Source organism: Sceloporus undulatus, chromosome 1, assembly GCF_019175285.1.
Source record: "Sceloporus undulatus isolate JIND9_A2432 ecotype Alabama chromosome 1, SceUnd_v1.1, whole genome shotgun sequence".
Classification (NCBI taxonomy): domain Eukaryota; kingdom Metazoa; phylum Chordata; class Lepidosauria; order Squamata; family Phrynosomatidae; genus Sceloporus; species Sceloporus undulatus.
In genome coordinates, this window is record NC_056522.1 from 313,645,787 (window position 1) to 313,673,521 (window position 27,735).

A 27,735-nucleotide genomic window follows, 5' to 3' on the forward strand; every position below is an offset into this window, starting at 1 on the left:
CATAGTGCTTCATCCCTAGATTCAGGGTGGGATTCATAGGGCTACAGTTTCTCCCTGGATTCATAGGCTAGAATGGTTTAGTCCGAAAGGGTTCCTGGAACGTGATTCCTTATTCCAACCAAAGCACTCTGATTTGGGAGGAAAAGGCAACAACCTGCCCTTCCCTGGAGTTGAATCGGCGTCAACCCGGATTACTCTTGCCGTGTGGCTGCAAGGCGGAGGGAAGGCAGAGCATTAGGACCCGGGAGAGCCAGCCTCTTCGCGCTCTGCAGGAGGACTGAGCCGGGAGACAGAGAGAGGACGGAGAGCTCAACCCAACAGCTGTGACTGGAGGAGCAGCCAAAGGAGAAGAAGAGAGGAGGAAGGAGGGAGAGCATCCCATCCCCACTCGCCCAGCGCTTTCCCTCTGCCTCCTGCTCCAGGGGCTGCAGGCAGCATGCGGAGGCTCCGGGCCAATGCCATCGCCATCCTGACCGTGGCTTGGATCCTGGGCACTTTCTATTACTTGTGGCAGGACAACAAGCCCCACCGAGCCCCAGCCTCCTCGGCTTCTTCCTCCTCCTCCTCTTCCAGCAGCAGCAGCAGCAGCAGCAGAGGGGACAAAGAGGAGAGGACCCTGGCTCTCAGCATCATAGTAAGGGAGAGGTGGCAGGGGGGCATGCGTGTATATAGGCTACATCCACACTGGAGAAATAACCCGGTTTGGCCCCGCTTTAACTCCTTGTCTGGCTCTTGGCTATGGAATTCTGGGAGTTGGAGTTTGTGCTCCGCTCTGGGCCCCACAACAAACTCTCAACTCCCAGAATTCCATAGCCAAGATCCAGACAAAGAGTTAAAGTGGGGTCAAACCGGGTTATTTCTCCAGTGTGGACAGTCTCACTCCTCAGCATGGGTTTGCATCCAAGAGTCCAGTTTGCAAGGATTTGGAGGAAGGGCTGAATGGATTGGACCAGACTGGATAAGTCTTGGGTCCACAGGAAGGCATAGGTGGGCATCACCCCATGGCAAGGATGGGGGTCTTGTCCACACTGGGCCACTAACTGCTGGTGCACATGCCTCCCTCTTGTCTGAGCCCAGAGTGATTGATCCCATGGGAATCTGCTGGCAGCTGCACTTGGATGGGTTATTGTTGGTGATGAGGTTGGGTGCCTTCGAGCTGCTTCAGTCTTCTGGCGGCCTTCAGAAGCTTGGCAAGTTTCTTTGGAGGGGGGTTTGCCATCGCCTGAGGCTGAGAGAGTGTGACTCGCCCAAGGGCACCCAGTGGGTTTCTGCGGGTGAGCTCGGATTCAGACCCAGGTCTCAGAGTCCAGTGCTCAAGACACTACACCAGACTGGATTGGGCCAGCCAATAAAGCTGGGAAATGGAGGTCAAGCTGGGAATTGGGGGATTTGCATGGCAAAAACGGGCACATCTGGCTCCAGAATGTGCAGATCAGTCATGATTCCCTTCCCGCTCCACTGGCACAGCCTTGAGCATCTGTTTCAGTTAGATGAGAAAACAACCTTTGTGGTATCCATGCAGGCAAACACATTTCTTACGACAGGAGCTGATGTGCATTTACAATCCCCTTCATTGCATGCTTGGAGGAAAACCAGAGATGCTCAGGTGTATGGACAGGATTTCAGTTGTAGAGGTTCAGTTAGATCTAGCACAGCTTTTCTCTCCATTAACAATGTGGTGGCCATAACATGGATTGTGTGAGTCTGTGCGTGTGGCACTTCTCTCAGATTTGTGGCCCTGCAACATGCTCCTATACAGTGGGACATGTCTAGGAGAGCCATTAATTATGCCAGCTTTGGCACTAAATTGAGGCCAGGACTGGCTCCTACTTTGCCACAAATCAACAAAATAGTTAGTGGAAGGGGTAGAAATGCCAAGAGTTTGCATTAGTTCTTTCTCAGCTTTGAGGGAAATGTACGAAATGGGATGGACACTGACTTTGCCGGTCTCTGAGCCCATCCACACTGTGGAATGCTGAGCACTGTAGTTGGTAGTGCACTCTGATGCCACAGCCAGCTACAGTGCCCAGCATTCCACAGCATGGCACCATGGCAGTGAAAGTGGGACCAAACCAAATTATTTCGGCAGTGTGGATGCAGCCCAAAACCCCTCAGGGTTTGCAAATTTCTCTGCGTGAGAAGAGTGACTCACAGCTGTTGGTTCCTCCACCCCTCTGGAGCAGAGAGAGGGCCCTCTAGCTCAGCAGCGCAACACATGCTCTGCATGCAGAAGGTCCCGGGTTCAATTCTAGGTATTGTTGGTATTCATAAATGAATAAATAAATAAATAAATAAATAAATAAAAATAGATGGCAGGGCTGGGAGAAAAACATCTGGCTGAGACCCTGGAACAAGGCTGCCTGTCAGTACATGAGGAGACTGACCAATAGGCTGACGGAATAGAAAAATTGCTTCATATATAATGCATGGAGAGGTCCTTGGAATGATTCAAAATGTCTTAACAGTTCAGACATGCTTGGCCAAGTGCATAGGACAGATTGCCACAACGGGAACGAAATAAATAAATGCACAGTTGTGCAGACCAGGGCTAAGCTTCCCTGATGCTAAGTGCACTAAAACCCTGCTTGTTTGGGAGTTTTAATTTTTAACTAAAGGAGGATGAGGCTTTCTTGGTTACCAACCGTGGGAGGCACAAGGACCAGCAATCTTCTGCAGACTCGGTAAAAGTCTGTATGTGCATTCAAAGCAGCTGGCAGTTTTCCAGCTCCTGATTCTCTCTCGGCTGTACAGGGTACTGTATCAACAATATCCTTGATAAAGAGCTGTGCTTTGCTCTTTGTGACCCCATCCACAACGCCGTTGCAATGAGAGAGGACGCTTCTCTCTTATGTGAGGGGAAAATCATAGAAGTCTTTCATCTCTGTTAGATGAAGGCGTCCCTCTTGCCATGGAAAGCTGCATCTCATTCAGGCTGTAAGATAGCCTAAGATAAAAGTAATACATTTTAATAAAACTAACAGAAAGTCATTGGGAATGACCTGGCCAAAAGCACTTTAGAAATTACACTATGTATCATTTTATCTGTTCTAATGTATTACCTGGATGCAGAAATGGAACTGAAATAGAAATAAAACAGGCTAAAGTGTCTTAAAAGCAAGACTTTTAGAAATCAGAAGTCTTGGCTGGTAGTCTTGTTGGAGACATATATCCTGATGTCGGTGCCGTCCTTAATTTTTCACATATGTGAAACTGTTCTGATAAGCTATACCAGATATGTTTTCTTTTTAAGTGTTCCAAACACCTGAGTTCTAAGTATGCTACAGTAATGGGCCATTGAGGGCTGAGGTGCATAACTGAGGGCTAAAGACATGCAAATTGGGTTGATTTATCATGCCTATTTTCATGGGACACATAAGTGGTAAATGGAAATATTGTCTCAGATCTAATTTTCAGTGGGAGAAAGTGTATCTTAACTTTCAGCACCTTCTATTTTTTAATGGTCAAAATGAAGGCAGTAAATTAGCCCTTATTGCAAAAGAGTGGGTCTATTTTATTCTGATGACTGAAATATTGCTTTGAAATTTTTAGATGAAAGGTGGTGCAGATTATTATGATGTTGTTATTATTACTGCACAGAGTGCATAGAAGCATGCAAAATGTTCATTTCCAAGCTGACATTATTTCAGCTCATTTATGCAAAATTGAATAGCGTTGGGAAGAATAATATTGCAGAGGTAGCAGAGTGTTGCTGTTATTGTTTTAATAGGAAGAGCAAAATCTATGGATGGATTTGTTCTCCATACCCACTGAAACAAAACCATTGCTGCCTTCTTCTTTCTTTCAGTTATCTGGATTGATTATATTTGCTGTATCAGAGCCACCAGATCTGAGAGCTGCTTGCTCCACATTCCTGACTGATGCAGGGGAAATATAATAATAAGAGGAATGAGTGGGAAGAATGCAGCAAAATATCATCCCCTTCACAAGCTTGGTTAGATGTTCCTTCTGGACTTGAGCAACATTCACTTTATTTAATAAGTCAGCATGGTGATACTTAATCTTTCTTGGATGGATGACTTTTTCTTCTCTCTGTCTCTCTCTCTGATACATACATGGCATCGTTTCTACAATGCTGTCTACAGCTGTAAGCATCAAGCCAAAAAAGAGCCATGTTCCTGCTGCCATGACCTCAAGCAGTTGTGCTTCTATTGATTTGGAAATGTAGTGAATGGGTAATGGCACTGGGATGTAATGTGAATAACAAGCAGTTCCACTGGTAAGAATGTCACCAGATTATGTGATGTGGGGGAAAATGGATCGGTGGAATAGTGAACCTCAAAGGGGTGGGGAGGAAGCACTTGGAAAGAGTAGGAAGAAGGAGCAAAAGAAGAAAGGATGCCTTTGCTTTCTGCCTTGCTGAGGTTGCTGGGCAAGGGAGCCTTTCTTAATCTAGTATCATTCAGTTGTGTTGAACCACAACTCCTTATTATCCCCAGCCAGCTTGGCAGTGGTTGTGACAACTGGGGTTGATGCGAGTTGTAGTTCAGCACAGCTGGAAGGGTCCTCAGCAAGGGAAGGCTACATTACAGATTAGGCTTTCTCTGTTCACACTTACTCATCCCGGTCTCAGGCAGGGTGTATGTTGGCTTTCCTTCCCCTAAGAGAGCTGGGAACATGGCAGACTGCAGTTTTCACTGGATGGGTCAGTGAAAAACTGGCTGGTTAACAGGCTTCATATCATGCTGAAAAGATATTTAGGGAGAAGAGAGCCCATTCACAGATCTCCTGACTAATGTTTACTTTGTGTATGCTTAATCGGCCTCCTCCTTGCAACTTGCATGAAGTGCACAAGATTTTTGTCCTAGCCCTAAAGACTTTGACACACGGGCAGCAGTTTGGCACCAGCAGGCTTGGGGCAATAGTGTAAGGGATGCTTTCAGTGTTTTCAGTTTTCACCTCTACACTTTGAATAGAAATCCTAAAGTAGATTAGGCTTGAACCATTTGTCTGGATGGCTGCAGCAAATACAAATCATCTCAAAGTAACCAGGCTGGAATGTTTTGGATAGCCCATAATAAGGGCAGTTATCATGCGGCCTTCAAGATGCTAGACTGCAAATCATAGCAGCCATAACTGGTCTATCCAAAGGTGAGGAAAGCTGGGGGTTTCAGTTCAATGACATCTGGAGCACAATTTCCATCCTTGGCTGAGAAGGAATGTCAGTCTGCCATAAATGGTGAACACAGGAAGCATTGTTATACCAAGTCTGTATTAGTTTGTCTAGAAGGCAAATATGGTATAGTGGTTTGTGTCTTGGACTAGGACATTGAGAGACCAGGGTTTGAACTTCTGCTTGGCCATGGAAACTCATGGGATGACCTTGGGCAAGTCACATTTCTCAGCCTTGGAGGAAGGCAAAGGCAACCCCCCTCCGAACAAATCTTGCCAAGAAAACCTGTAATAGGCAGGATACAAAACCCTGCCTTAGGGTCACAAATGACCTGAAAGCACACAACAACAAATTCATCTGTTTAGCAGTGGATGTCTGGCATTTCAGACAGAAGATTTCCCGAGTTCTACTTGGACATGCCAAGGACTGGATCTGGGACATTCTCCCAGAGCTTGGAAAAGTTACATTTTGCACTACAGCTCTCAGAATCCCCAGCTAACATACTCACTGTAGCTCATGCTAGCAGGGGTATACTGTAAGTTGTAGTCCAAAAAGTAACTTTTCCAAACTTTTCATTCTCACAAGGGCGCTATCAGTGAAGTAGACCCTCACATGAAAGAGGAAAAGGGAACAGAGTAATGTGTTTGATAGGGGTGTAGAATCAAAATATGTGGACATACAGTGGGCCCTTGGTATCTGCCGGGTTTTGGCTCCAGGATACCCCATGGTTACCAAAATCCATGGATGCTCAAGTCCCATTATATGAAATGGAGTAGTAAAATTGTGTTATTTATATGAAATGGCAAAATCAAAGTTTGCGTTTTTGGGATTTAAAAAAAGATTTTCAAGCAGTGGATAGTTGAATTCATGCATGTAGAATCTGTGGATATGGAGGGCCAAATGTACATTGCAAAATCTTGCCAAGAAAACCCCATGATAAGTTTGCCTTTGGGTTGCCATAAGTCACACAACAACAACAGAGGGTCACCATAAGTTGGAAACAACTGGAAGGCACAGAACCACAACAACAGGCATATCTTCCTATGTACAAAGATGGCAAAAGGACTGATACAGGTCAACAAATACAAGTGGGAAGGAGCTCAGACACAAGAACTCATACGAAATAAGACCATAATAAATAATTAAACAACCTCAAACAAATGCTATGAACAGTATATAGTATTTCAAACAGATAAAATAAATGCAAATACCAGCAGCCCATGCAGAGAGTATGTGAACAAAAGTGAATAATCACAGAAATGCAAATACAATACAGTTCCAACAATTCCTAATATATACTATAAATGAACATGGAATACAACTATATCCAATCATATTGGGTTGAAAAATGTCATAGAAAACATTAGCTATGAATATGAATGGTAGTATATGGCAAACCCAGGGAATCTTGTGTATTTTTGTCATTAGTTTTCCTTGGCCTTAAATAATACTGTTCTAGGAATTCTTTGATTTTATGATTTATCCACATGTGTAACTTTGGTGAACCTCAAATGGAGATTTTAATTCGTTATGGTTAGTTTTAATTTTTAAGGAAATAATTCACTTTTATGGTTGTGTAGGTTAGAATTCTGCCATGCAGTGACCAAAATCCTCTTCTTCAAATTCATTTTGTAAGTAGTGCAATGCGTTGAACATGGAAATTACTGTGTTTATTGAAGAATGGAGAGGATGAGAGCAGGATTGCGTCCAGCTGTTTTCTTGTGGCTGGACCTGTTGTGATGACTTCCTGAGCAGGGACATAGCCAGGATTTTAGGAAGGGGGGGTCCAGAGTAAGTGCCACCATTATAATGGGGCTTGGGCATGGTGGCGCAGCAGCACGTACCATTCATTTTTTTAATGGAAGGGGGGGGGCCGGGCCCCCAACCCCCCCCCCCCCCGGCTACATCCCTGTCCTGAGGACTAGAGATTTCTGAAGATGCCTATGACAATGCATCTAGCCTTCCTGCTTATCTTCTTCTCTCTGACAACATGGAAATAACTGTTTCAGGCAGGGGCTATGATGCTTACAAGGTGAGGTTTTTTTTGGTTAGCATTGGCAGTTGTAGCTGTATGATACACTTACATCAACCAATGCTGGATCTCATCCTGTGGGTGCATCTGCACTGTAAACATAATGCAGTGTGACACCACTTTAACTGTCATGGTTCAATGGGATTTGTAATTGGTTGTGGCACCAGAGCTCTCTGACAGAGAAGGCTAAATGTCTCACCAAACTACAGATCCCAGACTTCTATAGCATTGCACCATGGTAGTGTCAAACTACATTATTTCTGCAGTGCAGGTGCAGCCAGTATTCGTAAATCCACTTTTGTTTATGATATTTTATAAGGAAGCAAGGGAACTCATCCCACACTTTTGCAATCCCTTTAATTTTGGCCCTGATAAAGCTGCTTTGGCCTCATCTTCTGCTGTAGAGATTATGCCAGTTTAGGTGTGGCCCACACACTAGCAAAAAGCTCTTGGCCCTCATTCTTGCTGATTCTTTTGGACTTGATTCCCAACATTTTAAATGTACAATTTGTGGGTTTCCCCCCCAAATGATCAAATTGTTCAGAGTCAAAGAAGTTTAATTGCTGTTGCACCTTCAGTTTTGGACCACAGTTTTTAAAGGAACTCAGGCAACCTTTCTTCCTAAATCTCATGAATCTCTGGTTGATAGGAATAATTAAGCACTGTTAAAACTATTGAGTTCCTCCTCCCCAAATATATACTCTGGTTGTTGCTTTCTTCCTCCCCCCCCCCAAAATAATTTTTATTTATTTTCATTCATTACATAAAATATTTCTCTTATTTTTTATCTTTACATCTTCATTCTTGGCTTCCAGATTGCTCATTTTTCTTTATAAGAATTATCCTTATGAAATAATAATACATAAACAATACAGCATATAGCAAGGCTTTACATAGCCCCTTCTTCATTCAGAAATATTTTCTTACTTTTTCCTTATTCATCTTTTCCCTCATCTTATTTCCATTATGTCTACTCATTTTAAGGCTTTTATTTTCACTTACATATCTTTAATCCTGAAATATCGTTCAGATATTTTAACACAGGTTCTTATTCTTTTTCTAATTTTTTTATTTTTCCAAATCTTTATTTTATGCATTTCTTTTAATTCTAATATTTTTCCAATCCATTCCTCTATTTTTGGTATTTTTTCTGATTTCCAATATTTAACCAAAACAATTCGAGGTTTAGGTACAGCACCATTCTCCAATGACTCTTTTCTATGTCTGTTCATAAATCAAATGTCATATTAAGGAGATAAAATTCGGGGGTGCTTGGGAATTTTATATTCAAGATCCATTCATTGCTTTATGTATTTCAGCCCAATATCTCTTTATTTCTGGGCATGACCACCAAACATGATGATATGACCCAATTTTTACATGACACTTCCAACAGTTTTTTTCTTGTAGATTATAAAATTTTGCTATTAAAGGTGTATAATACCAGCGATTAATAATTTTAAGATCATTTACTTTGAGATCTTGTGATGTTGTAAATTTACTGGATTGTTCTCAAGCCCTCTCCCAATTCTCAAACAAAATAACATGACCTAATGCCTGTGCCCATTTCACCATTACATCAGTTACTGTCTTTGTTTCTAATTCTCTTTGTATCAATATTTTATATATTTTTGACACTTTTCCTGTATCTTTATCCCAGATAATTTTATCCATGGGAATCTGTTATATTTTGAATTTTTCTTTTGTCATATCTTCCTTAAACTTAGGCCCCATACAGAAAGGCCAAAATAAAGCTGCTTCAAGTCACTTTGGAGGTATGCTGTTTAAATGATGCATGTGTACTAAGAGTTCGGAAGTTGCGCCAAAGCTGCACTTTAGTCCTTAGGACTGGATCATGGCATTGGTGCGGCTTCCGGACTGTTAGTACGCATGCATCATTTAAACAGCATACCTCCAAAGTGACTTGAAGCAGCTTTATTTTGGCCTGTCTGTATGGGGCCTAAGATTTAATCTGATGATACTCCAACCAATGTATTTTCTTTCCTAATCCTTCTAATTCTTCTCTGGATCTTATTCTAATCTTACCCTGTGGTTCTACCATCAATAATTCTTTATAGTCTATCCAATTTTCTCTATTATGTCCTTATCTGAAGAAATCCATAGTAGAATACCATTATATTTTTTTCCTTAATTACATTCTAGATATTTAACAGTGGTTTCTTTATCACATGATTTTTAAATTCTTTATCACTCTTATCTTTACTATATCCTATATATGCATGCCAACCATATTTTAACTTGCTTTCTTCCTTTTAACTACTAACTGTTGCCTACTAACTGTAGTTGCTGGGAAACTGCAGTCATATATTCAGTGTTTTCTCTGAGATCATTAAGATGCAACATTTCCCTCCTCAATGCCCCTCCTGGGGAAAAAAAAGGATTTAGAATTGTCTATATGGAGATGATTCAACTGTGGAGTCATAGGAGAGAAGATGGGAGCTAAACTGCAGGTCCTGTGTGAAGGTTTAAAACATATTTGTCTGAAAAACAGCAGAAAAATGTGGTTTTGGTTAAATTACTCACATTCAATTTCTTTTTTCTTCTTCTTCTGAAGACAAAGAAGAGCCAGATCTCATGGATGGCCTTAACACTTTTGAAATAAAGGCATCAGCTCTAATAAGCATACTTATTAGAAGGTATGGTTAGGATCGGGAAGCAAGAACTGTATAGGATAGGACTTGCTTAAGTTATGCAGGAAGGGCAGAATGCCAGTGTGTGATAGACAAATACATATTAAGTAAAAGTGGATTAAAAAGCTATCTATGCTAAGGACAAACAGAGCAGATAAAGCTGTCTGCCTCAACCCGCCCTTCAAAGCTATTGTGGCTTTGGTCATTATTTTCCCCCTCCCCCTTAAACTGCAGGATAAAATCAAATCAGCTTGGAGATTTTAATGGTGGGGAACCAAGGCAACCAATATGTTCTTTCTTCTCTTTCCAGGAAAGCAATACTACATGAGCTGACCTAAGCAAGAAGGGCATTGGCTTTTTAAAAAAGTGAGATAAAACTGTGTATTTATTATTAGAAATTGCTTGACAAAAATGTAAACCCATATCTGCTACAATTGTGTGTCTTTCAAAGGTTTGGGCTGTGAAATAACAAAAAGCACTGTGCTTAAAAAGTCAAAGATTTGAGGATGCTAGATACCAGCATGCCTGAGGCTACCCTTACTGACAGGGCCCCTTTATACTGCACAGTGAAAGCACTATAGTCCCACTTTAACTTTCATGGCTACAACTGATGGACTCCTAGGGGTTTGTAGTCTGGTGAGGCATTCAAGTTCTCTAGTTGATAATTCTAAATTTTCCTCACTAAAGTGCAAATCTCAGAACTCCATAGGATGTTTATATGGCAAGTGAAGTGGAATCACAGTGCTGTAACTGTGTAGTGTGAATGGGAGGACAACCCTATCCCCTGAATCTCAGATGAATATATGCTGTCTGTGCTCTTGTAATGATTAGGGGAAGGTGGTCTGTACATGCTTAATTGTCCTTCCTTCCTTCCTTCCTTCCTTCCTTCCTTCCTTCCTTCCTTCCTTCTTTCACAAGCTTCAGGTTGTACAGGGACGTAGCTAGGATTTTAGGAAGGGGGGGTCCAGACTAAGTGCCACCATTATAATGGGGCTTGAGTGCAGCGGCGCAGCAGCACACACCATTCATTTTTCTAATGGAAGGGGGGGTCCGGACCCCAAGAACACCCCCCTTGGCTACGTCCCTGGGTTTGGACCAGAGCTTGGACCAATTACGTTTCTGGGCTAGAAGCCCTAAAATCTTTTAGCCAGCATGGCCACTAGACAAGGTTTCATGCCCTGTCATTGATAATATGTAGCTTTAAGCAAATCCTGAGAACATTGCCATAAAAGGAGAACTTGCTTGGGATTTTCCAGTATTTCTAATGACTGTTTCAGTAGAACCGTATTATGTTTTATCATCTCTACAGTCTATGCCAAACCAGTATCATTGGAGGGTGTGATATCCCATGCAAAGAAAGAGGAAAAGCCTAAAAGTTTATTTGTGTTACAGAGTTCTTGGCCAGCTAGGAGGTGCAATTGCAAGGATCACTTGTAGAATAGTGATAATGAACTCCCATAGGGGAATATTTTCTAGGGGTCAAAAGTTAGTTCTTTGGGGTACAAATCCCAATAGCTATGCAGGCCGGGGGCAGGGGGGGGGGAGCTGAAAGGTGTAATCCAAAAGTATCATTTCCACATTCTGTGTTATGGACTCAGTTATTATTCATCTCCCATTAAAGGCATTTAAATTGTATGATGGAGCATTTAGAACCTTTTCCAAAGTTTGTGAAGTCCCTCCAGAATCACCACTGAAATATATCTCTAGTTCACTCACTCATTCATTCATTCATTCATCTGGAGTATTTCCTTCCCACATTTTCAGCATTTTATTCTGAAAGTAATTCACAATAGATAAAAAAAACATCAATTATATATCTATAATAGCACATTTAAAATAGGAGCCACAATATCAGATAGAAAACAGCAGCAGCAGCAACAGCTGCAGCAGCAATGTTAGAGCAAACCCTTAAGAAATAATTAGAGACATGAGATAGAAGGGTAGAATGAAAGTATCCTGTAGAGATATGGGTAAACATTTTTGTATTGCCACCCAACATAGATGGCACAGCTAAAAAGCTTCTTTCTCTAGTCACAACTGGCCTTATGTTTGAAGGTAAAGGTAAGCTGGAGAAAAGCCTCAGAGGAAGATCTTACAATGTGGGCAGCTTCATGAAAAGACAGCCCTTTCAAATACTCAGATTCTATTAGGAACAGCTTGGATTTTTTATTTTTATTTTTTCTATTTTGGACTACTGCTCCCAGAAGTTCCTTGCTAGAACTGGTAACATTTCTGAGCTTTAGGACTTTGTAAACCAGTTTCAGCACTTTGAACTGTGCCTGGAAACATGATAGAAGCACGTGAAGATATACTGGCCAAGTAACATTTTAGGATCTACAGAGACTCTCTGGTCTGAAAGTTCAGTGGACTCCATTCCATCTCACAATACCTGGTTCACTGCCATTTTGCCCCCTTCTAGTCAGTCTATTTTGCTTTCTCCTGGGAGGTATTGCAACTGCCTGACTTCCTACTGTAGTAAGTCCTATGGCTCCCCCACCCCCCATTAAAATAGTGAAATCACCTCCTGTGCCCCCTACAGTCATGAATATTTTGGGGGGGCATTGTAGAGCCTTTGGAACCTCAAAAACAGCATGAGTGTGTACTTGCTGCACTTCTGCATCAACCCATCTACCCTGGATATTATTAAAGCACTGGTAATTTCCATAAGGCTGACTCTTCAGATGAACCACAGTGACACCCCAGCACTAAGATGGTAGGAGAAGTCTCATCATGTCAGAGATGCCAGTGGGTGTCTAAAGTAAGGGATGGATCTAAAACCATTCCCAGATTGCAGGTCTGAGTCTTAAGGGTGAGTGTAATTTCTCAGTCAGTCCAAGCTAACCACCACCTCTGTGATCATGTGAATAGCATCTTCCAGCTTTTGGAAAGCACATTAAAAATGGTGTTATGGATGACAGTTTAACCATCTTTAATGCAGATGTTATACAGCGTTTTGTGTATGTTCTTAGTATAATAGGTATTTTACTGAGCATTTTACCGAAACATGGCAGAGATATGTTCTTCAATTATTTTGCAACATTTTGCTGGCAACAGCTGCATCTGTGAGACCACCTCTTGTCAGAACTCTTACAAGCACTGCAGCATGGGATCTGGCACCTGTATGTAAGGGGATCGTGTTGCAGTTTGTCAGCTCTTTAATATTTTTGTGCCGCAGATTCACTACACCTTCCAGCCAGGTGTGCTGAACAGGCATAATGTAGGTGTGCTCAGTATGTGTGCTGGTTGCTAATGTCTGTCTAACCCTACTTGCCAATTGTTCTGATTTGGCTAACTCACTGCTCTTCGAGGCACCTGGTAGCTGAATGTCATAACATTGTGAGATTCTTCAAAGACTGAACATTTTAAAGCATTTTAATATTAGGGAGTCTGAGATGGTATATTGGTATAACTTGTCAGGGATGATGGGAGTTGTGGCTCTTCACCTGGCCTGGAACTCACCACCTGGTTGTGCACCACGCTGACCAGTTTTGGCCAGTTGTTGTATATTTGCAAGAGTTGCAGAGAACAGGCTGAAGACCCCGACAAACTCTCCAAGCCTTCTCACTCTTGCTTCCACAGAAGTCTTCACCCTTCTTCACCAGGGTCCTGCTGGTTCTTGTAGCTTCACCCAAGACACCAGACAACTCAGTAGTCTTATATAAAAGATCTACTTTATTCTACTATATACACAGCTCCAAACAATACTCAACTCTTCACTCTCCAATCCAACTACTCACAACTACAACCCACTCTACTACCCACAAAATTCATTGGGATGTATAGTCATTATTATAGCCAAAGCATGGCACCACCTACTGTGGTCTGTTTCCACCCAGTAGGCGTGTACATCATTCCCATCGGTTCTCCTTGTTCATCCTACAATTAGTGATTTCATCATCTCAGCCTTGACCACTTAACAATTGTCAGGTGTGTCCAATTATTCACTATGCACTTCTTGTCCTTGGCACTCTGGACTTGTTAATTGTATTACCATTCACACCTGTGTAGTTCTCCATTGGCTTCTGCTGAGTCACTCTGACTCTCACATACAAGTTTTATTTCTCTTACTGTATAAGCCATGTGGCTTTTTCCTTGACAATCCCCTCCGAAATAAAATATTGTATGTGACTTACATTGTCATTCCAACCATTTGTGTCAACCTTTCATGTTTCTCTACTGTTAGTGCTTTTGTAAACAAATCTGCTATGTTGTATTGTGTCTCAATGTACCTCAATTCTGTTTCACCTTTTTGAACCATGTCTCTCACATTTTGGTACCTTACACCCACATATTTGGTTCTGTTTTTCAAACTTTCTGTTTCAGCCATTGCTATATATGATTGTGAATCTTCTTGAATTTCAACAGGAATTCTAAATTTTTCATTCAGGTCAATTAGCAATTGTTCAATCCACTGGACCTCGTTCACTATTTCGTTCAGTGCTGCAAATTCTGATTCAGACGTACTTAGCGCTACGTTTGTTTGTTTTCTGCTTCTCCAAACTATGGGACTGTCACTGTACTTTTGTCTCCTGATTCTGAAGCGAATGAACTATCTACAAAACAATCTAGATCTGCGTTGCTGCTTCTTATGATCAACCTTTTATCTAAAGTCCCTTTCAAGTATCTCAACAAGTGCTTCACAGCTGTCCAATCCTCAACTTTAGGATTGTTAACTCTTCTAGATAACGTGTTCACAGCAAACGAAATGTCCGGTCTAGTGTGGCATGAAATAAACTGAAGTGATCCTATGATGCTCCTGAAAAATGTTTTGTCCTCAAAATCTCTGGTTGTTGGCTCAGAAATGAAACCAGTTGTCATTGGAGCTTTTACTATCTTAGCACTCTGTAGTCCACACTTTTCTATCAAATTCTCAATCTTCTTCCTCTGACTCAACAAACAATGTCCATCTTGTGTCCACTCAACATTGATTCCTAAATAAGACTTCAACAAACCTAAGTCCTTTAAAACAAACTTTTCTGATAATTCTCTCTTTACTGACTCAATTTCCTGTTCTGACTTTGCTGCCACGCACAAGTCATCAACATAAATCACAAGCACTATGTCTCCTTTCGTATAAACACATGCATCTGCCACACTTCTCTTGTAACCTAACTTCACTAGCTCATCATTGATACACAAATTCCAAGCTCTAGCACTTTGTTTCAAACCATACAATGCCTTCTTTAATCTATAAACTTTCTGACTTCCATTCTCCTCAAACCCTTGTGGTTGTTGCATGAAAATCTCTTCTTCTAAGTTTGCATTTAAGTAAGCCGTTTCAAAGTCAAAATGCTCTACTATCAAATTCCTTCTAGCTGCTACAGCCAACACCATTCTCAAACTTTCTGGCTTTGCTGTTGGAGAATATGTCTTGTCATAATTCTCATGCTGTTGTTGTGCAAAACCCTTAGCTACTAATCTAGCTTTGTACTTTATGCTTCCATCAGACATTTCCTTTCTTTTGTAAACCCATTTGCAACCTATTACTGGTTTTTTCTTGGGCCTTTCCACAATCTCAAACACATTTTTATTCACTAAACAACTAAATTCACTTTCCATTGCATCACACCATCTTTCTTGTTCTTCTCTGGAAAAGGTTTCTAACTGTTCAAAACTTTCAGGCTCTTCTATCACTGTACAAGCTCTAGCCTGTGTCACAACAAACCTATCTGGTGACTTTCTAATTCTGTGACTACGCCTGGGTATGAATTCTGTCGTTCTGCCTCTTTCCTCATCACTATCTGCACTAGAAGTTGCTGTCTTCTTGCTAAACCTCTTGTCTTCTGTCATCCTTGTGGTAACTGGTCTTGTTTGTGTCTCCCCATCTGAGGCACTACCACTACTGCTAGTTGAGGCTTCTGATTTGACTGAAACCCCTCCGTTTCCTGAAGTTGGTTCAGTCTGTCCTTGCTGCTCACTTGAGCTGCCTAATCTCAAAAATACTTCCTTGTTTGCATGCAGCTTGTCCCAGCCAGCATGTCTCTCAAAATTTGCAGACCTGGAGTATTGTATCTCTTTTCCTCTCATTAGGAATTTGTAACTGTTCCCTGAATATCCTAGGAACATCAGCCTTTTGCTTTTGGGCTCTCCTTTTCTCCTGAAACAGGCAGGTATGTACAATACTTGAAATTTGGCACTCTCCCATATAACACTCTGTAGGGAATGTCATCAATCTCAGAATGGTACATCCTATTACTTATATGTATGGCATTCAGGGTTGCTTCACCCCAGAAACTTTCTCCAACTCCTGCATCTGCCATCATGCAAGCAGAAATCCTTTTTATGTCTTGGATTCTTCTCTCTGCTAAACCATCCTCACTTGGACAAGCAGGATTTGTGGTCTCATGCCTTATCCCCACTTTCTGGGGATTATCAGATTCCAGGAAAATGTCTCATTGGCCATGTCATAATTTAAGCTGTAGAAAAACAGGTAGTCCTAGTTTCTGCCAGCAAATGTTGGATAGCATATCGTGTAATAGTTTGCTTAACTATCTGTTTAGATTCTTCATCTCTGATCCCTGAGGACAACTCTTCTTTCCTAATTTATGTTAGTCCTATTAGAGGCTTCTGTAGATGTCATCTAAAATGTATTTCAAGCATTTGTACTGTACTCTTCTTCAGCTGAAAAATCTTGCAGAACAGAACTTTACAAACCAAGGAAAAAACAGGATACTTCTGATTGTCAGGCATACAGTCTCAAAGACACAACACAAAAGGAAAAAGGGAAGAAGGGGGGGGGGGTGGAGGAGGAGAAGGAAACAAATCTAGCACCAATTATTCCATTTACACAATTCTTATAGTTAATAGCTGAGATGGACACAGACTTGGGGAATTTTAAAAAGCTAGTATCTCAGGAGACCTGACAGAGTGGGTCTACTTCTCTTCAAACATTCTGAGCTAGAAGGTAACAGTGCATATAAATATTTCCCCTCACCATAAAACTGACCTCCCAGTAAAAGGGCAATGAATTTTTGATCCTCCAGATATTATTAGAATTTGGACTCATCTCTGGCTGTGCTGACTAAGACTGGGAGCTGCAGGCCAACATTCAGAGATCCAAACATTGTCCACCCCATCCCAGGTTGTACTACAGTTATCCTTAAAAGTCTCAACTTTCTCACTTCAAAATGTGTGTTCCTTTCTCCATTCTTCCCTTTCATGCACAACTTCCTGAGCTCTGTAAAACATTAATCCAAAGATGTTTGTGCTTTATATGAAGTTTAGTTAAATCTTTGAAATCTTTCCTTCAGCTTTTTATTATCCAAATGTGGTAGTTGTTTCCCTGTGCATTGTGCCTTTTTTTCAGTTGTATTTAACTGAATATATTCAGTGTTGTATGTACATGTTCTGATGTAACTGAATACATTCAGTTTGATATAACTGAATACAGTAACATCATATCAACATATAAACTTTGGTATATGGGCCTTTAGGTAAGAGCGTACACGACAGTGTGTCTGCATGTTTCATAGCTTCCCCCTTTTTACATCTTCAGGATGGCTTAGGGCCTATTCCAACAAGGTTTCATTTGTTTTAACAACTACTGTTGTTGTGTGCTTTCAAGTCATTTCCAGTTTATGGCGACCCTAAGGCAAACCTATCACGGGATATCACAGAAGAAACCACTAGCCTCTGTTTGATAAGTACAGTGATCCACTCAGACTGATAAATGTTATTTTGAAAAAGTAATCTCTTAGCACTACAGTAGTTGCCACTTTTGAGAAAACAACATATTACTTTAACATGCTTAATATGTTATTGACCATATTGCTTTGTGTTGTTGCTTATTATTATTTACAAAAATGTATTAAAATAGAAGAACGAACAAAAATATCACCCAGAGTTTTAGAACTAACGTAAACTTTTTTTTGGTCACACTAAAAAAGTAACAGTGCTTCTGGTTGTCACACTAGTTTGCAAAAGTAAGAACTGATGTGCCCTTGTTATCCCCACAGAGGTATTACAGGAACAATTGTTGTTTCTAATACATTATTTCTCAGCTCTGGTTCTACTGATGTATCAGAGCTGTTTAAATTTATGATTAATTGCTACAAAATGATCCAGAGTATCCATCCTGACAACAACAACAACAACAACAACAACAACAACAATAATAGCCTTACTGGATCAGACCAAGATATATTTATTTATTTAATTGTATTATTTATATCCTACCTTTCTCTGGATATAGGGACACAAAGCAGCTAACAACAAAACAATACAAATGAAAAAACCCCAAAGACAATGTAAAAACAATACAAATTAAAAACAATACAAATAATAATAATAATAATAAGCTTTTATTTATATTTTCCTGCCTCTCCAAGATGGATCAAGGCAGGATTATAACCTAGTATAAATATACAAATTCAAAACATAGCAATAAAATACAGAAGACTTAACAATTAAAAACATGCTATCAAAAGGTGACAGTGGGATAAAGATATTCCAGTCCTAATTAAAGAGGTGTATCCATGTGTCTTATACAGGATCGGGAGGATATGCTCATCGGAAGAGATCCGTCTTAACTGCCCTCTTAAAAGTCTCCAAGGAGGTAATAAGACAGATCTCTTCTGGGAGATTGTTCCATAATCTTGGAGCGATTATGGTGAAAACTCTTTGGGAAGTTGAGGTTAATCTAGACATTTTTAATTCCAGTAGATTCTTCCCTGATGTTTTGAGAGTGTGGGGAGGATTATGTAGGGAGAGGCATTCCCGTAAGTAACTCAGGCCCAAGCCATGTAGGGCTTTAAAGGTAATAACCAACATCTTGTATTGTGCTCGGAAGCGAATAGGCAGCCAGTGAAGATCTTTTAAGATTGGTGTTATATGTTCAAACCTTGAAAAATTGTTGACCAACCTGGCTGCCATATTTTGAACTAGTTGAAGCTTCCAAACTTGGTACAAGGGTAGCCCTATGTAGAGTGCATTACAGAAATCAAGATGAGAGAAATGTGTTAAAAAGTATAAATAGAAAGTCTAAAAACAATTAAGTGATTTATAAAGTTAAACACATTAAACATTTTAAAATATTAAAATGTGTTAAAAACTCTGCTTTGCTTTCAAGTCATTTCCAATGTATGGCAACCCTAAGGTGAACCTATCACAAGGTTTTCTTGGCAAATTTCTTCAGAGTGGGTTTATCATGGCCATTCTCTGAGGCTGAGAGAGTGGGACTTGCTTAGGGTCACTCAGTGAGTTTCATGGCTGAGCAGGGATTTGAATCCTGCTCTCCAGAGTCATAGACCAGTGCTCAAACCACTGCATCACACTGACACACCTTAAAATCTGAGTTGCACAACACCAAACCCTTAAAAAGCTTGACGGCACAAAAATGTTTTTACATGCCATTGAAAGAAAAGCAGGGATGGAGCCACCCTGGCCTCTCTAGGGAGGGAGTTCCCTCCCTAGATCCACCTAGTCCAGCTTCAACCATTAGCAGGCACTAGACCACAGGTAAGTGGTCCCATGGCCTTCATCCTCTCACCGTATGACCTTTGGAGTTGATCAGCCATCAGATGGGAGGTGGGAAAAGTCTCTTTGAAGATCAGGATATCAACCATAGCAGCAGTGTCTCTGAGAGAGGGGATGGTTGGCATGTTTGCCTAGTGTACACATGACTGTGTATGCTCTAAGCCACTGTCTCCTGGCAGAAGTGTGCATGATGGCCAAAAGGTCGCCAGGCTACAAGGGGTATCAGTAGCTAGATATTGTAGACTGGTGGATCATAATGTAATATCAGCCCACCTCTGCTATTATCCCTATCCAGCTTCTTCCTTGAATCCTGTTGTGATAGATTCCATTGGTGCCTCACACAGCCTTGCCTGATTTGGTTCTTACCTGAGAGGACTCTACCTGTTTGAAATGGACTGCTGTACTCAACTAAGGGTTGATCCTTCCAGGACGCCTACAGAGATAATCATATTTTTTGTTCTCACCTGGTACTGCCACTGCTTCCTCTGCCATTCAACCCTCCAAGTGCACAGATGCTACCGCCTGTTCCACCATGCTCCTCCTGTGTTTGTTTACATGTATGTGTATGCATGTATGTAGGTGTTTTCATATCGGGAGTACTGTCTGGCAGTGCTATTACACACATTTCAAGTGTACTGATTTGGCAGGGACAGTCCTGATTAATCCACTGTCATCCTACTTTTTCAGCTGCCTATAAAGTGCCCCAGTTTCTTGCTCTTCCTCCCACTTTCCCTCTTTGACCTCAGCTTACTTCAGTTGCTGCAAACTGAATTTACAGAGCAACTAACTCGGTGAGAGGAGAGGGCAGAATTTTGCCTTTCCTAGTAGGCTCAGGGAAAAGCAAAGTGTTGGAGCCTCTCCTAACTTTCCTGCTATTCCTCATTAATAACTTTTGCCGTCTTGATCACACTTGGATGTTGCTTGGCCACACATCTCCCAGTTTTCATGTAGGAGGGCATACTGTTATGTGCACCAGCAGTGTAAGTGTGTAGTGGGGAGAGATACTTCCCACTTAGTGAGAACAGCTTGGCTGGACTCTGCTTTTGGATCACCCTTACTTAACTCATGTACTTTCTAGGACATGGACCACATATGACTCTGTCTCTGAGGAGCCCTTGCTTAGATAGCTGTTCTTGGTCAAATCTTGCCATCTTAAACATTGCCCTGGAATTTCCCTAGCCTTGAACAGGACCCATCTTTGGCAACACCCACACTACATTCTCCTCACACTATAAATTTCCATGTCCAAAGCTGTGGGGTTTCCTTTTGTTATTACTAGCCACACTTACAAGCCCACATATAGAGGGAATAATTCTCAGCAACACACAAAGTGATATGCCATGCTTGGATAAGGTAGCCCTGTCCATCATTTTGTAGTGGGGGTATTTCTGTATATAATATTAGCAATAACCAACTTAGAAGTGTGGTGGTGTGCACAGTATGAGATAAAATGGGTCAAATGTAGTGCAGACTTTGGTATGTTACAGTCAAGCGTGAATTGACCCTGAAGAGTTGTGTGGAGGAGGACATCTGTGGTGTTAATATCCTGTGATAATTCCCCCCCCCAAATTAATGTTGTCATAATGATTATTTAGGGGTTTTGTTTCATTCCTTGCTCAAATGGGAGCTGTAGTGATAACCCTTGTATCCCGTGACAGTTCTTGGAGCCACGGCAAGAGTGGCTTAGCCATGGCAGTGATTAAAGAAACAAAAAGTAAACAAAGGCCAGTGAATAAATCTTTCCTGCCCTCTAAAAGCATGGCATGATTGCTCAGTATTGTATTTTTTGGCTGTTCTGTCTTGTTCAATTTCAAGCGTGCCAAGGCATGTGGTGGTCTTCCTTTCCCCTGGCAGATAATTCAAGAGCTGATATATCTCCCTGCCTAACAACCATCACAATGTCTCTTTCTTCCCAAATCCCATTGCTGTTTACTGTACATGTATCCATTTATTTCACTTGGGCTATTTTTTCTTCTGCCGCTTTCCCCCTTTTGTTCAGTGACAATGGCTCTGCCTTCTATTTGAGAAATTCAAAATGCTGTCTAAACATTTAAGCTTCACGCCTCTGCTTAAATGGAAGATCTCCTGAAATGTTTCCAAAGTGCCACAGGATGTACTTTCCCTTGCGTTACATCATGTGGTGGTGCTCCCTCTTGCAACCAGGATTGGCTGGTTTAAGCCAAATGACTTTTTTTAATAACCCCCCCCTGTTTTAAAATTGATTATTCTTTTCTTTTTAAACTCTGGCTATTATTATTAATTTCCAACCCACTTACAGGAACTACAATGTTTGAATTTAAATATTTTAACTTTAACAGTTTATTGGCAGTTGTTCATTGTTAGGCCAGTATTCAGTTTTAGCTGCTCCTTTTTAATTATTTTATAGTGCATGAAATGCCACTCAGAAACAAATCCTTCAATTAACCTAAGTTCAACCAAAACAACTTGCTTTAAAATACCATTTTTAAAAAAGAACTATTAATATTTAAGCTAGTGGCCATAACATCTGAACTGCATGTTGCTAATTAATTTTCTGATTTACTTCCATATTGATGTAGTCCTACATATTAGTGCACCCAAAATCCATGCACAAACAAACCTGGGTTAAAAAAAAAATAACGCGGCTTATAGCTAAGAGGACTGAGGGGCTGGAGCAATTCATCTGTGAGAAAAGGTTACACGTTTGGCCCTGGTGAATTTAGAAAAACAACAAGTAAGGGGAGACTTGATAACAGTGTATAAAATTAGCCACAATACAGAAAGTAAGCAAGTCATTTTTCTCCCTCTCACATAATCCTAGAACCCAGGGGAAACCCAATAAAGGGTGAATGGTGGGAAAGACGAAAGGAAGTCCTACACATAGTACTGTACTTGGTTAATCTATGGTTGCATCTGTACTGTAGAAATAATGCCGTTTGGTACTGCTTTAAGTGTTGTAGCTCCATCCTGTGGAATCCTGGGATTAGTAGTTTTACAAGATCTTTAGTCTTCTCTGCCAAAGAATGCTGGTGCCTCACAAAAATACAAATCCCAGGATTCTGTAGGATGGAACCATAGCAATTAAAGTGTTGTCAAACTAGATTATTTCTACAGTGTACATGCACCCTATGGAGCTCTTTACCACAAGATATAGTGAGGATGGCAACCAGTTTAGATGGCTTTAAAAGGGGATTATACAAAATCATGGAAGATAAAGCCATCAGTGGCTGCTAGGCATGCTGGATATACATTCACTCCATTACCAGAGGCAGTATGTCTTGGTTTATCAGATAGTGGGGGCTGTGCACCAAAATCTCTTGCTGTAGGGTTGCTATGGATAACTGGTTGGCTGCAGTATACTAGTTAAGCCTTGGGTAAGATCTAGCACAGCTTTTCACATGTTAGCAGATCCTTCACACAAAATTATTCTTCCTTAGCTCTGCTAGATAAAGAACCTGTGTTAAGTGCAGCAGAAACTGTTTGCTGTTTTGTTCAGGGTTTGGCAGAAAGCATCTGCAGAAGGCTGACTTGTTTGTGAGTAAATCATAACAAAGCACTCAGCTTTGTTATTGTATTAATGGCATACATCAAGGACCTATGCAACTAGTCTTGCTCACTTAATTATCATTCTTCAAATATGACTGTAGCTTGGCTTTTCCTATACCCTTAACTGGCTGATAGCTTCCATAACAGCACTGTGCTGTCTGCTTTAAATTTATTCCCAACTTTAAAGGTTCTATACAGGGTGTGGAACGCTACCCTCAAAATAGGTATTATTAATATACTAATAGTATGCATTAAAGACCGGAGACCAGGGTTCAAATCCCTGCTCTACCAAAGAAATCCATTGAGTGATCTTGGACAAGTCACATACTCTCAGATCCAGAGGAAGGCAATGGCAAAGCCTCTCTGAACAAATCTTGCCAAGAAAACCCCATGATAGATTCACTTTAGGGTTGCCATAAGTTGGAAATGATTTGAAGGCACACAGCAACAATTAAGAATTTAGGCAACTGGTCTAGATCGTATGATTCCTGATCAGTTTTCAACTTTAACTGTCTTTAATTACCGTCTTTAATCTCTGTGACTGCATCAGCATATCTATCTAAGCTATGATTAGATGATGGTGATTTTGCTTTGGCGCACATGATCTCAAAGCAACAATGTTCTCCTTTACAACAGCAATGTGCACACTAGTATCCAGGCCTAGAGGTATCCCTATGCACGTTCCATGGTGGAATTTAATTCATTTCATATCTATGCTACTTTTCTCCCAGAAAGGGGCCCAAGGCAGCTCACAGAGAAAATCATTAAATTTAAAAAAACAACAATTAAAATCAACTACCTAAAAACAGTATAAATGACATAAAACATAAAAATGTTAAAAACATATCTAAAGTACACACGTCCTGTATAAAAGCCTTTCTGACACAATTATATATTAAATGCCCACTTGAATAAAAATGTGTTTGACTGCCTAGCCTCCTGTGGAAGGGAGTTGGCCTTCTCTTGTGTCCTCACCAAGCAAAACTGTGATGGTGGCAGAAAACCTTCCCCCATAGACCTTAGGACCCTGTCGGATTTATATGGGGAGATATAATCTTTTGGATAGTCTGAATCTAAGTCTTATAGGGATTTATAGATCATGATGATAACTTTGAATTGTGTCCAGAAACAAACAAGTAGCCAGTGGAGCTGTGGCAACGAAGGAGTTATATGCTCCTTATAACTGGCCCCTGACCGCAGTTTGGCCACCACATTTTGAATCTGCTGAAGTTTCCAAACAGTTTCCAAAGGTAATCCCACATAGAGTCTGTCACAGTAGTCCAAAGGGAATGTAATCAAGGCATGTGTCATCATAGCCAGATCTGACATCTCAAGGAATGGGTGCTGCTGGTGCACTAGTTTTAGCTGTGCAAATGCGCTCCTGGCCATAGATGAAACCTGGGCATCCTGGCTCAAGAGTTGACTCCAGGAGGACACCCAGGCTGCAAGCCTGAGATTTCAGTGGGAGTGTAACCCTATCCAGCACAGACAAAGTTCCTATTCCTTGATCTGCCTTACAACTGATCAGGTGCACCTCTGTCTTGTCTGGATTAAGTTTCAATTTGTTTGCCCTCATCCAGCCCATCACTGACAGCAGATGTTGGTTCAGTACAGAGGCAGCTTCCTTGGAATTAGATGGAAACGAGAGAGAGAATTTATCTGTGCCAGTTACATTCCAAATCTTCCAATATGTGTTTGCAGAAAGAAATGCAATAATTAGTGCTTCAGCCTAATTCTTGCACTCAGGCTGTCCTATGCTTCATTGGCTGCCAAAGTTATGAGACAGTTTACCTTAAGAGCCTATGTAGTTGGTCCTGTTCATTTATTACCAGTTTTTAAACATTACTGCACTGCTATGGCATGAACCCAATCTTGTAAATATGCCTACAAAAACTTCTAACCTGCAAGAAATTGAACTAGTTTGCTAAGAAATCAATAGCCTGCTTTTTCATGCTAGCTTTGAATTAGAGGAAGCCCTCTTTTGCAGCAGAATAGGAAAACAGGCTATTTGTTTCATACAGGCTTGATATTTTTTAAAGTCCCCTCTGTCAGGTTTGTACTTCCTCTTCCAGCCTGCTGTATTTTCTTGTTGGCCACAAAAGAGCAGGGAGTGACCCATGCCTTCTTTGTAAATCCACTCACTCCCTATTTGGAATTCTGCTCATCTATGTTGACAAGGGGAATTAAATACACACTTCTGGGATCATATAGAAATAGCTTCCTCATTGGTATCTAAAGAATCTGACCCTGAGGAATGAGAGTAGAAAGGGCCTCCAGCTCCAGGAGATAGTCCATGCCCAAATCCTCTGAAGCTGAGGAGAGACAAAGACAATCCAGACTTTCTGGATGAAGAGCCCTCATTTCAGCCAGAGCAGGTAGGAAAGACCTCTTTCCTTCATATCATAATGACATGTCAAATAGAAGCAGAGACAGAACTAATGCTTCATGCAGACACCAAGCAATTAGCCACCTGGTTATCAAAATCAGGCAGCTATAAATCTCCCAGCAGTAGAGGAGAGTCTTTATTGCAGACAGTTGATAACTCTGTGGAGTTTATCACACTAGCGAGATCCCATGGGAAAATGGGAGTTAAACGAGATTTAAAGTACATTTTAATTTAAACAAAACTTGCAAATTCGGGGAGTTTATCACACTAGGGGACTGCTCAAGTGAGATAACGTGAAGTTAATCCAAACGTAAAGCAGAGAAAACCGGCAGCTTTTTTACTTTCGGGTTGTTCTGAAAGTAAAAAGCTGCCGGTTTTCTCTGCTTTGCGTTCAGATTAACTTCACGTTATTTCATGTTAACTGCGACGTCGTGTGATAAACTTTGGACATTTCCGGGTTTTCTTTGCTTTAAATCTCGCTTAGCTCCCATTTTCCCACAGTATCTCACTAGTGTGATAAACTCCTATGTGTGTTTGGCTTTCTTGAATTACTGACCTCTTTGGAATGACTATGCAAGGCATACAGTTTGTCTTTCTATTTGCTCAGCTTTGTTATTCCTGGTGGCTTGTTTCTTGTGAACAACCACAACCTTTGAGACTTCATAACTACACCTCTTTTCATGCAGACTTTCTAGTGACTGCTCCACCCTAGCAGAGCCTGAGTTCACTGGCAGTTAGGGCTCCTCATATTGTCTAAGTTGCATGCATTGTAGACAGTTTTCAAGCAGGAAATTCAGTAATGGGTACAGATCCTGACATCTTTGAAAATATCAGCACGTAAAAGGGAAAAAAAGTGAACTATTATTTTAGAAAAAGCACAGTGGTATGGTTCAGTCACTCATATTTCATCCTAATAAGGCAAGACGAGAATGAGTCTTTTGATTAGGCTTACAGGCCTTTCTCTCTTCCCTCTGATGAACTTGCGCATACAGTTGCTGCTCCTAACTCATGGATCTGAGATCCATGACCTTGAATATCCACGGAGGGGCCATCTCTGCTATTTTCAATGACATGCACACTCAGTGTGCATGCATGGGGGTATGCCCCATTCAAGCCTATAAGGTTTGACTGTGTGAGCCTCTGTTTTCTCAGGGGGGTCCGTGAAACTGTATGCTGTGCTGAAATCTAGTGTGCAAACTCCTTAAACAAAACTTTTAAGTTAAGCTTACAGGGGCAGACTTGGTGGGGCCAAGTGTACTGATGCTCACATGTAGTAGCAGCCCACTTCGAAATAGACTCTGGGGGACAAATACAGATCTACCTCTACATCCATGTCCAGTTTCCTGTTTCATTATGACACCAAGACAGGGATTTGTTGGGGAAGCAGAATGACTCCCTTCCAGCATGGATTTCTCTTGTTTTTCCCAAGCGAAACCAGTAGGGGGAAAAACACAGGAGTTCCAAGCTGCTGCAGAATGGGACCCCATCCTGGAGTCTCCTATTAAGAGTTCTCTGGGCCTAGATTCTTTTTTCCAATCCTCAGACAAAGGTAGAGAGATCTCAGGAAAAGATTAGGCTGACCATATTTTTTGAGACAAAAATGGGACATTGGGATAGCAAAAAAGGGACGGGGTTATGTAATATTCCATATTCATGAGAAAGAAAGATGATAACAAAAAATTTATTACATTAACATATTGAGCTAACAATCATTCTTCAGTGACAGAACTCTTACAAAAATTTAGGTAGACATAGAGGAAGACAGCATTTCACCATGGATATTTCTCCAGTGAAGTAATCTTATGCAGCAAATTTCAGCCTTTCAACACCTTATCATAAAACTTCTCATACTTCATGACACATTTTTGTTGACAACCACAATTTCAAACAGGGATCTTCAAACCATTTTTGCAATGTAACGGCATTTTTCTTGAAAACGGGACAACATTGACATTTATATTAAAATGATGGGACAGTCTGGAAATATGAAAAAACAGTACTGTCCTGTTTAAAACGGTACTTCGGGTCAGCCTAGATCAAAGTGATGTCTTGAAAAGTGTGTTTATATTTCCCTCCCTCGTTTGTTAGACTTGTGGTGCATCTACACTGAAAAAATATAATGCAGTTTGACACCACTTTAATTGCCATGGCTCCATCCTACAGAATGTTGGGATTTGTAGTTTTGTGAGACAGCAGCACTCTTTGTATAACTACGAATTCTAAATTCCATAGGATGGTGTGACAGCACTTAAAGTAGTGTCAAACTGCATTATTTCTACAGTGTAGATGTACCCTTAATCTTATTTATTTCAGTAGCATACTCTGTGCAACTGTGCTTGTTGCTTAAGTTATCATGCTTAATGACAACACTCAAAGCTATCTTTGTAACATTGCTTTTGTAACAGTACCAGGGCTCACTTCCTGTGAGTTCACAAGGAATAATCTCTATGTCACAGGTTTTGACTTGGAAATCTTAGATATAGGCCTTGGGCTTGACTACAGACTATTCCATCTTGGGGTTTTAGGACAAGTATCA

The 27,735-nt window shown here is 40.9% G+C and overlaps 1 protein-coding gene across 1 annotated transcript in view; it reads left to right on the plus strand.

Annotated features, from left to right (window-relative positions):
- The first annotated feature begins 283 nt into the window (after nucleotides 1-283).
- The window catches only part of GALNT16 (polypeptide N-acetylgalactosaminyltransferase 16), a 223,994-nt gene continuing 196,542 nt past the window's right edge, over nucleotides 284-27,735 (plus strand). The window contains exon 1 of the mRNA XM_042446688.1: nucleotides 284-634. Within this exon, the coding sequence (XP_042302622.1) occupies nucleotides 437-634 (198 nt within the window). The 5' untranslated portion in view covers nucleotides 284-436. The remainder of the gene's footprint in view (nucleotides 635-27,735) is intronic.